Raw genomic sequence first — 12,293 nt, 5'->3', positions numbered from 1 at the left:
TTGCTGCACAAAACATCATTTAGTTTACAGAAGATTCATCATATGATTCCAATGGTGAGCCCCTCTAGGATCTTAAGATTCTGGTATATATTTCCTTGAATACCATTATATGTATATAATCTACTCACAGAGACTAAACACTCAATGATGATTAAAAAATAGTGAATTTATCTATGCCTTTATGATATAATTCAGTTAACAATTTTGACCTACCAAAAATTTTTAATGGGCCCCCTCAATTACATGAAATGAAGTAGAATCAAATAATTAAGAAATTTTGGAACTAGAAGGGATTTTAGAAATACAGGAGTCCACTCTCATTTTACCTGTAAGAAAAGCAAGTCCCAGAAAGGTTAAGTGACTTGCTCAAAGTCATACTTTGCTGGGCTTTGCTGGCATTTGGATATAAGATGCTTGACACATTGAGGTCCTGCCAGCAATACCACTGTCATTTTTTTTTTCCTGTAAAAAGGCAATATCAGTAGAAAAGATATTAAAATTCAGAAATGTGTCTTTCAGTGTGGAAACATATTTGTCTCCAAATTACAACTCACCATTTGACATATATTTACTTATTTATTTTTCTTTTTTCTGTATCTCAACCACTGTAACTGCACTGTCCAATATAGTAGCCCTTTGCCACATGTGGTTATTTAAATTAAAATTAATAAAGTTAAAAATTCAGTTCCACAGTCACACTAGGCACATTTCAAGTGCTCAAAGGTCCTCAAAGTACTAGAGCTACAGCATATGACAGTACAGATATGGAACATTTCTCTCTTCCCAGAAAGTTGTTGGGCACTGCTGCTTTAGAACGCCAGTTCCATGAGAGAGGGATTCTCATTAGTTTGTTTTCTGATGTATCCCCCATGGAGAATGGTGCCTCGCGCATAGTAAACCTCAACTAATTTTTGTTGAATGACTATTTCTGAGAGTGATTTTTGTACAGCCCTATGAAGTTTTCAATCATATATATGGCAACGCATTTTTTTGGTATTGGCTTATGTCCAAAAAGGGAATATCTGTGACAAAACGGCTGTAAAATAATGAGATGCAGTTTGGCAAAAGAAGTAAACATTGTACCAAAAAGCCCGATATACTGCTAACTTAAATTGAGTAAGACAGCACAGTATTCACTATGTAAATTTTTCTTGATTTGGGAAGGAGAATGAATTTCTTCTTTGCCAGAGATTTTGAATTTGTTAATTTCCTTTGTCCTACAAAGGTAGAAAATAATTGGAAAAGATATATATCCCAGGACATGGTCATAACTCAAAGTCAAAAGAAAATAATATATTTTTCATTGTGTTTCACTGGATTTTAAATAATAATTTAAATACTTTAACAGTGTAATTAACACAATAGAGATTTACTACAGTCTTCTTTACAATTTCAGCTATAAGACTCCTATCATTTACTCAGTGTAGAACTTAATTCTCTTTATGCAGCTGAAGTCCTTCTCTTATGTTTTCATATTGATATCATTAACTAAAACTCAAATTCTACATATGAAATATTTTACAAAGACAAAATTACTGGGAAAGGACATGCTAAATAGCATTCATTCTGAAAAACAGAACATGTAAGGAAGAGTAAGTGTAGTATGTTTAAAATATAGGTACCTTGGTTATATGGGGGGATACAGTACATTTACTTTCAGTATATGAGTAAATGTCCCAACAACATGTTTTTTTTTTTTCTGCTCAAATGCTTGCTGATTTTTCCCTATCTGAAAAGTGAAGAATAGTCTTCTCAAGATTTGCCTATCCTTAACATCCATTGTTTTTCATTTTATCATGTATAGTAAGAACTATACATTCAGTATTAACAAAGAATAATCTCATATACTGAATAACCAGAAGAATAAAATATCTGTACTTTCATTTACATATATAATTAACTAATAATGTCTTTATCCGGTCACAAATAAAATTCCTGTTCTATGCAAACTTTAAAAATACAGAAATTAAAAAAAGAAATCACCCATAATCCTATCACCCAGAAATAAAGGATAAGTCCCTTACAGTCTTTCTGGTGTGTGTGTGTGTGTGTGTGTGTGTGTGTGTGTGTGTGCGCGCGCGCACGTTGGGGGGTGTGGAGTGGAGGAACTGAGTTTGTACAGTGATATATGGTAAAGGTGACATACCACACAGGTTTGTGACTTTTTTACATTTGGTAATAGATCATAAACATTCTGTCATATCAATAAATTTAATCCTATAACATACCTTTTAATAACTGCATACTATTTCACCATTTGGATATACTATAATTTATTTAACCACTCATTCATCTATTATTGGACAAATATCTTCGAGACTTTCAGTAGAATGGTCAGATGCAGTGTGCTTTTAGAATGTCAAAATCAGCTTTAGAATATAAAATGGTCAACAGCATTCACTATGTTACCTCAATTCACACACCTGTTTATAGAGTTTCAGGAATGGTGAGAAATTCCAATTCTATAGGGTCAATAAATCAATAGTTTATTCTTGGTGTCACTCATTAACAGTCTCTATATTTCTGGCTGTCTTGGTTTTCTTAGCATAGTGTTGAATGAACACTGTGAATTTTTCAGATTAAACATTTTATCAATGAGAAGGATAAAGACCTCCAGTTTATGGAGCTACTTCAACACCACCAACCTATTCTGACAGTTGAACCAATTCCGGTGTAATTTCTATGTTTCATGTGTTCTCTCATAGATATTTATTCTTTGCAACATTGCAGATTTTTGTAATTTTACTTTGCTTTCATAATTATAGATACTATTACCCTTTCTTGCATTTTTTGGGCATAGTGATTTGATACCATGTTCCAAATACCCAGTCCATAAATATATAAACAGTATAAGTAAGCCATTGTGGATTTAGTTCAGACTCATGAAAACCATCTCAGAAGTACTTAAAAATTATAGTCTAATCATTAGTAATTATAAATTCTGGAGAAGCTGTTTATTAAAGGATTGTCTTTTACATATTCAAAATGACTAGTCAACACCACTGAAGAAGTTAATAGCGTACTTTTTATTTTCTTAGATACAATATACCAATAAAGAAAATTTTATTAGTTTATGATCATTTTAAATAGACTAAATAAAAAATTTAACATTTGTTTTTATATACATCATTCCAATTAATCACAAAAATAGCTTTGCCAATTATACTTTAATGACTACATAATGAAATTGAAGAAATGTTTTATTGTTTGAAAAGGTCATGCTACTAAATAGTTAATAGTGTAAACATTGTTTTAGGAAATGTTTAACAGTTTGCTCAAAATTCTTTAAAAATTAGTATAAATGTAAATTATTATAAATTTGAAAGATAGATGTTTGGATTAATGAAGCTTAACTATATATGGGGAGGGGGGCAAAAAAGGGCCACTCATAGAAGAGTACAATTGTTTTAAAATATACTTAGGTAAAGACTGTTTAAAAGTCTTGAGGAAAAAGAACCTGTATTATAACTCTTTATTACCTTTAACTTTTTAATTGCCTCTTTTAAAAATCCAAAGGTTGTTGTTCTTAAAAAAAATTTCAAACAATCTAGATTTACAATTCCACATTTCTGCCACTAACCCATTCTTCCTAAAAGTGTCTTTCATTTTGTCAGTTTCTTTAGGTATGGAATTTAGTATCTTATACATAGCAGGCATTTCAGCAATGTCAAATGGATGCAATTCCAATAACTCTATGAGATTTTCATTATTCATATGCAATAAATGGAATCAGAAAAATTCATACATGCTTGTACAAGAAATTCACATTTCCCTAATGGAGATTTTCACAAACCTCTTATATCTACAAAATACATAAAGCTATGAATGGAATGTCTGAAACACCATGAAGACTGCAATGAAAGATACAACTTTCTGTCCTTAGAAAAGGAAATTTAAAAGACTCAGGCACCTATAAGTAGATCTGACTGTCAATACATATAGGTTCACCCACAGAGAAAGTAAAACTCCCATATGTTGAAACCCTTGACATCCATGCACTTCTTTTTCCTATTTCATGCCATGTTTCCCTGGCCCTATGTACCGAATGCATTTTCAATCTGAAGGAGAAAACTCCAGCTGCTAATGTGAGGACTTCTAGCCCTGTAACCATGAGATGACCCAGCACTGCTGCCTGCTTAGAGTTCTCCCCTGGGGGTGAATGTGGGTGCTGGCACTCTTTGCTGTGCATTAGAAGCAGAGAACACAGCAATTGGGACACTTCAAGGACACTGCATAATTTCAGTAAGAGTTAGGAGAGGAGAAGGAAAACTCCATTTCTATCAAATGTGCTATCAAAGTAAGCACAGCTTTCTTGTTCCATCTTTTGGTTAGGAAGGAAGTGGAAATTTTTAAAAAATGAAAAAGATTTTATTGTGATAAAAATAATAAACCAGGGTTTACTTTAAATCTGGGAAAATGATGTATACAAAAACAAAGAAAGTGACAAAACAATCATCTTGACATTAATATTCCATATGGTTAAGCATTTAATTTCTTCTTGTGTTACATATGTATATATATATATATATATATACACACACACACATGCACGTTGTCTCTATTCTAAACCTAAACTATAAGCTACCTGCAAGTAAAAATTGTGCTTTATTCTCTTTAGTCAATAAATATTTGTTATTGATAAACTATCTGAGGATGAAAGTCTATGAAATCGCAGAGCTCTTGTAGATAAAGATAGTTGGATGATCTGTTGTTAACTATTATTAATAGATCTAACCCTTCTAGAAGCAGCTAATTATATACTTGATATGCCACTATAATTGGGCAAAATTAGTATGTTACAGCCATGTTCTTGTAACTATATAATATAAAAATAAGCTTAAGTATGTTCATAGAAAATTTTATTATCCTTCACAGTATAATCTGCATTTACCAAAATTATATATATTTTGAAAGGTAGCTTCAAAGTATATGGTAGACTCCAAGGGTCAGCAAACTTTTTTCTGTTAAGATCTAGACAGTAAATATTTTAGGGTTGCAGGCCACCTATGGTCTCCATCATGATCACTCAGATCTGCTACTGCAGTGTAAAAGAAGCGATACACAATACATAAACGAATGAATGTGGCAGTGTTCCAATAAAATTTTATTTACAAAAAGTCAGCCGAACTATGGGCTATAGTTTGCCAACCCTTAATGTAGGTTATACATCACTAGAAGTAGCGTAAAATGGGATGAAGAATAATTTAATATTTTTATAGGAGAGAAATATATGTGACATTTTCAAGATCTTTATTGACTCTTAAAAAAAAAAACACAGTAAAAAGCCACCAAACTTAAATAGCACACACAAATCTTACCTGGTTAGGTATCCTCAGTGGGGGCCTTGGACCTCCAGGGTACCGAGGTGACATAAAAGGCTATTGAAGTAAAACAAACAAATAAAACAAAAAAACAATGTAAAATACAGATCTGACAATAAACTGCTTTTAAGAATTTTCGAATTATACAAAACATAAATCAAATTTACTTATGTGGCTGATTTCAGTAGAATAAAAGCTTTCAAGAAAAATTACCATCCTATTTTTTATTTTGTAGAATATCTGGAAAAATTCCAAAGAAATCATTAAAAAATCGAAGATGACTAAAGTAACTGTAGCAAAAATTTTTTTAATGCTATCTAATTGGCAAAAAGTAAGACTAAGAAATTTAGGCAACTGAATCTTAGTAAAGACTTCAGGAAGAGGATCACTGGCTACATTATTATACAAACTGGATTCTGAATTACCCAATTTGGTTATCATTTTCCTCTAATAATTTTGACTGAATTACCCAATTTGGTTATAATTTTCCTCTAATAATTTTAAAGTTGCCAAATTTCTTCATCTTTTCTTTTGTAGTTCCATTTAAAATGGTAAAGAAATTTCTTTTCCAAGGGACATTTGTGGTTAGGAGAGCTTTGGCTTTCTTTCATTAAGGGTTTGTTATAATTCAAAATCGACTATAAATTTTAAAATTGAAATTTCTTTGCATATTTTGAGCCTAGCAGACTATGAGGTGTGTACTTTTTTTAATAACCATTTTTTATTGAAGTATAGTTAATTAACAATGTTGCATTAGTTTCAGGTGTACAGCAAAGTGATTCCATTATATATATACATATACACACACAAACATATATATACATATAAATATAGACACATATATATTCTTTTTCATATTATTTTCCATTATAAGTTATTATAAGATATTGAATATAGTTCCCTGTGCTATACAGCAAGTCCTGGTTGTTTATCTATTTTATATATAGTAGTGTGTATATGTTATGTTTTTAATTTATTTCCTCCCGTATGCCCTCCTCCAGAAGTCCAGAAGAAAAAAATGGCCTTATATTAAAACTAAAGTCAATTTATCTTGTTAGATGAATCAGAGGCTGCTAAGATGTGCTGATTCTGTCAGTCCTGAAACTGTCTGAAAAATATGCTAAAAGTATCATTTTAGTGATTGTCCAATGATGAGTGGAAGGAGAATATTTTTGATCACTCAGATTTGGGTACAATTTATTTTTAAGTTTATTTCTAAAATTATTCAAAATTCCATTTTTATAGAAAAATATAATTTTGTTTAATTATAATACATAATTACATGTAATATAAGCAAATTATCAACTCTAAAGGGTTGAATATTAAGTAAAATATTAAGAATGAATTAATATAAATTAAGAATCAATTTACCAAAGGCTTGGGCAAGCCAAATCTATAGTACTTTACATAATTAAATACCACATTTATAATGAATTTTCTAAAAATATTTTTAGAAATTAGGCCTGCAGTTCTAGGGCTATTTTAAAAGCAGCAGCTGAAAAACAAAATTCTAGCAAATTTATGTGGTATAGACTTTTCTATAATATCTTTTGGAGGGTCTGACAAACGAACAAGAAGAACTTTAGAATTAAGCAATTTGAGTTTTTACTTGCTGAGTTCTTATATGTTAACATACTCCTAGGAGATCATTTTAAATGGACAGAAACAGTAGATTATTCAGGTAATAGTGTCACCTTCGGCTGATAAAACTTAAGTGGATTTTCCAGTTTAAACATTTAAAAAATGTTTAGTTTTCACACATTTGATTAAAGTTTACTCTCATCATTTCTGAAGCTCTACTCTAAATTGGATTAATTAGTTAACTATACTGTCAACTGGGAAGCTCATCCCAAAATTCACACTCCCTCTGCTACTTTTCTAACCACCTAATTTCGTTTATGAAACTGTCTTATAAATTCTGGACTCACTTAAATAAGTTAATAATTAAATATCATGTCATTGATTTTGGAATGGTTGCCTTCCTTTCACAAAGTGATGTTTTATGACATAGTCACTAAGCCCAAGTACAATATCAATTTAGTGTTTGAGACATGGAGAAATAAAAATAGGTTGCTGTTAATTCCTGTCTATAATAAAATCACTTCAAAGTGGAATGAATACAAGGTAGAAATTGTTAAAACACTACTAAATACTGATAACCTTGAAATGTACCTTATTTGAAACAGGGCATTTGAGATTTGTATGTTTCTCTGAATGTAAAATAATGTTGTAGTGTTAATATAAATGGACTATTTGAAAAGAGAAAAATTTTCTCTAATCAATGGCATTGTGAATAAATGTATTTTAACAGGACTGTTGAATTCTCCTATCTGACCATGAGGCCCCATCAAGGGACTACTAAGTGGGAGAGGCAGTGCATGTGGTAGTTGCGAACCTGTAGTCCCCTATGGAATAAGATTGAGAGAGAGAAAGAGTCTCTTTTAAATTTATTTCCTCTTGTATGCCCTCCTCCAGAAGTTCAAATTTTTTTTTTAGCCAAAACAAAGAGAAAGAAAACCACTTCTATTTATCAATCTATAGCTATACAATTAAAGCAAAAAATAACAAAAATATAGTTAGTTTAGATAAAAAACTACTACTTTTCCCTAAAATATAAACATTATTATGGTTAAAGAATTTTAATATCAAATTAGTGCTGTTATAAGCTCTTAATATTCAGATTGATTCTTAAGATATCTAGTTAACCACCTAGGTGCTCAACTGCCTACTTGCTGAGGTACAGACACAGCAACAGAACCCAAAAGAGTTTTCATGTTAGCAAATGAGAATATTCTACTAATATTCTGTATTTCACTATTCAGAAGTCAATTTGCTTTCAAATATAATTTAAGGTATTAGAACAAGTTTAAATTCTTTTATGGTAAAATGCTCATCTAAGAGATTACTTACTGATATTATAAAGTATACCTACTGATATTATAAAGTACATCTATCAACAGACCTTCAGTACACTCTGCATTGATAACCTGGGAAGAACAGGTTCCTCAAAAGAGCCCTTAGCTATGAAAGTATGCTTACTCTTAATATTTGGGGAAAATTTTTTTAATAGTTTGGGCATCAAAATATGTGCTTGAGGGTGTCAGAATGATGAATCAATATTTTAAATGGAAAAAGCCTTCCCCTTGAAAAATGGGCTAAAAAGTATTTATAATGCATGTGGAAAAAACATTTGACTGGGAGTCAAAGGCCTGGATTCTAGTTTTTGCACCACCAATAATTAGCAGAGGGACCCTAAATTAAAAACCTTTCAGGGCTTTAGTTTTCCCAACCTTAAAATGAGAGAGTTGGACAAGATGATCTCAGAAGTCTCTTGGGAAATAATAATTTAAAACCCCCATGATACTGAATGTCAATATTATGACATGGTATGAGTGTGTTTCGTGTTTGGTAATTGCAATCATTGTTGGTTTTATTCTGGTCATCCATTTACAATGCTTGGTGTCAGTTTATTTATCTCTTGTAAAAATAAAATGCAGTGTGTGTGTGTGAAAAAAAATAAAAAAACAAAAACAAAAACAAAAACAAAACATTAATGCTAGTAGAATAGGTAGTTTAACTCTTCAAATCAAGATATACAATTTCCAGTTACTTGGAATATTTTTACTTCTTAATTTTTAATATTTCATAAAAGGCCTTTTAAAATACAGTTTATACTAATTTGTATTATTTTCTAATTTTGAATCTGCATCCACATAGTGGTCAGTTGGTATAATAAAGAATAATACTTGATTCTTAAAAAAAAATAAAATAAAACCCCCATGATTCCATGTTAATTATTTCCAGCATTACCCTTAAGTATAAAGATTAGCATACTGTAAATAGCTATAAATATTTGAAGTGTGTGTGGGTGATATCAGTCTATGCTCCTAAGGCACAAGCTATCTTTATCAAGGAGATAGAGAAGCTTATTCCCATGCTTTCCAGAGAAAAGAAAACTGATATATGGAAAAAGAAAACTTTTTCCAGAGAAAAAGAAAAACTTAGGTAAAGAAAAAAAATACTCCAACAAACAATGATGCCCTTTGTTCAGATGAAAGGCCAATAGAATAAAAAAGCTGCACTTATTGATTAAAAGGTATGCTAGAGATTTGTTCATTCAACAAATATTTATTAAACACCCACAAAGGCACTGTTCTAGATGGTGGGACATATCAGTGAACAAAGCAGATAGATGATCACTGCCCTCTGCTTAGGATTTTTCAAGGTTCACAGTCTTGTAATTAATAGGAGAAACAATGTTCTGGAAAAACTATTTTCTACAGTCCACTAATCTGGAAGAAATAAAACGTTCTCTTCACCAAATGGCAAATATCAACGAAAACCCAAAGAAAATAATATTTCAATCTGGTGCCTTCCCTCAGAAGTCATCCCTACTTGACAGAATATGTAGTGCTATGAATGACTAAAAATCAAGGCTAGGCTTTTAAAAAAGTTTTCCAAATTAGGCAAAACTCATGGACAAAGGTTCTTTATAATACACAAGATAAACTGAGTAGCACAGTTAGTACCCTGACATATGGAAATACATTTATGGGCATAAATTCTCATTTCTACATGTTTCAGTTATCTACTTAGAATGAATGGGATAAACCAAAGTGCAAGCAATAAAAACATATACAAAGCCAGAAAATCAATAAATATTTGATGACTAAATGAAAGGAAAAAAACTCTAATAGAAATATAAACTAAATGTCCAGCCCATTTCCTCCAAGTAGTCTTTTAGAGAAAAAATCACACTCATTTAGAATCATAATTTATTTCAGAATGAACATCATTCGGTCTTAAAGGATTATTATTTTCCATTATATCAAGAATTATTCATGAAATATTAAACTTCTGCTTTCCTAAAAGACAGATTTTCCTTTATTCTTTGCCATTTCTGCTAGTGGAAAGTAGTAGTCTCCCTCTTCTTATTTCATCTTCATAAACTGTTAGTGCTTTATCTCAATTCTCTAAGACTTAGAAGGAACAAGTTCTTTCTCATCTTTCCTTCTCCGAAGATCCCAGACCCCACCAATGGAATTATTTTATAAATAATTTACCTATTCTAAATTACAGGTGATAAGAACCATTTAAAGCCCTAACGTCTTTTCACATATATATATGATCAAACTGTACCTCTTAAATGACACATTGCTCAAATGTTAACTTTACTAATATTTTCTAACATTTTAATAGTTTCCAGAAAGCATAAATATGATTTATCAATACCACAATTTTTTTTGAGATAACTCAGTATTCTCCTTTCTATGCCAAGTAAACGTCTACTAATCCTCCAGGGGCCGGAATGTCACTTCCTCTTTAAGGAATCTCTGTAGGTTTCTTTCCCTCCATTTCCTGAGCACTTTGTCACACTATTCTCATAGAGGATTCAGCATACTGCAGCGTAATGTGTGCCTTGATATGAAGGGAACCCACTTCAGAGGAAAGGACATGAAACCAGATCAGAGCAAGTACCTTAATGTCATGGTAATCAATCCATAAAATAAAACTGATATTTCTAAGAATCCTTAAAATTGATGGCAGCAGTGTATAAATCACCCTATATCTTATTTTAAATATTTCAACATGGCTTTAGAAACTCTTTATATCTTGGTCTTTAAGAGCAGGTTGATAATAAAGAAAATTTAAAATCACTAAAAAGTAAAATCTTCTTTAAAATGCCAATTTTATACTTAAGCATTTTCTATATACTACATTTTATTTTATGAGCACAATTTAGAACAAATCAATGATGAATAATACTAAGTTCTTTAGAATGAACAAATGTAACATTTAGGACAGTTGACAATTCTGAAAATTTAGAAGTCTGAGATATGTTCTACAATTTAAAGTAACTGAACTTTTTCGAGTACAAAACTATTCATGTGAAATTTGCTTCTATTTTTGAAAAAACAGTAGTTTTTAAATGACATAGAAATACACAATTACCAAGTTTGAGAAAACATGAACTTACAAAACAGTCTAAAAAATAAATACACACTTTAAAAAATGACTTCACAAAACTACTCAAGTGAAGTTTTACAAGTTCTGTATTGTACAATTATAATAAAATCTGACTTATAGAATTTTATTCCAATATACCTTTTTGACACATTTTACAGCAAAAAGTTTTTAGAGTTAACTAGGTCAACCTCCTTATTTTATGTAAAAGAAAACCAAAGACCAAATTCCTTAACTGCCACTTTAGTTTTCTTAGAGCTATATAACATCCGACTATAGTAATACCTTTATAGGATAAAGGCAGGTACACATGCTTCATTCTTATGACTAACTGACCATAAATAAAATGCCTGACTTGGCATTTCCTCCTAGGCACCCCCAGCAACCTTGCAACCATTCACTTAATGTAGAATTCTTTACCTTTGTTACTACTCAACCATGAAAAGCTGAAAAGACAGTGGTATTTCAGGTAATCAAGTTAATTTGCACATAAAACACTAATTAGCATGTGCTCTTGATTCACCAGATGAAAAGAAATTTAACAACTGAAATATAAATTTAGTAAGCTCTATCTCTCTCTTCTTGAATATTTTTGGTAGAGTTTTGATAATATATGTTGTCTTTAGTTCATTTATTTTTGTTTTTAAGTCAAATACTGGAAGGGAATAGAAGATGGGTTAGGAATGGTGGTACATGGATGTGGTATTATTAGAAGAGTATTATCATTGTGATCAAGCTGTTCATTATAATGTGACAACTTGTAATGAGGTTCAGGAGGAAGGGAAGGAAGCAGTTAGCACATTCTAAGAGAGAATGTACAGAGTCGCATTCAATAAATACTTGGCTGTTTCCATAGCCGGGTCATTGATTGAGTGAGTGAACAACATTGATGGAAGAATCTATAAACCAGCAAAAGGTGTAATAAAGTTTGGTTCTCTTGTATAAAATCTCACCTGGCCAACTTATGTGTCTTATTAAAAATAGGTAGTATCTATTGATATTGCAAAG

At 31.1% G+C, this 12,293-nt stretch overlaps 1 protein-coding gene across 23 annotated transcripts in view; it reads right to left on the bottom strand.

Annotated features, from left to right (window-relative positions):
• SSBP2 (single stranded DNA binding protein 2) overlaps positions 1 to 12,293 on the bottom strand; it is a gene marked incomplete at both ends in the record, with an annotated part of 301,811 nt that overhangs the window by 66,935 nt on the left and 222,583 nt on the right. For 16 of the 23 annotated variants that reach the window (XM_079702669.1, XM_079702654.1, XM_079702670.1 and 13 more), the window contains one exon: positions 5,319 to 5,378. The exons of 6 other annotated variants lie outside the window; for them this stretch is intronic. In XM_079702669.1, coding sequence (XP_079558795.1) covers positions 5,319 to 5,378 — 60 coding nt within the window. Of the gene's footprint in view, positions 1 to 5,318; positions 5,379 to 7,651; positions 7,727 to 12,293 lie in introns of all 23 variants that reach the window. One more of the 23 variants, XM_079702653.1, reaches the window with a different exon arrangement.

The sequence above is a fragment of the Hyperoodon ampullatus genome (genome assembly GCF_949752795.1).
Source record: "Hyperoodon ampullatus genome assembly, chromosome: 4".
Lineage (NCBI taxonomy): Eukaryota > Metazoa > Chordata > Mammalia > Artiodactyla > Ziphiidae > Hyperoodon > Hyperoodon ampullatus.
This window is presented reverse-complemented; position numbering and strand designations above follow the sequence as displayed.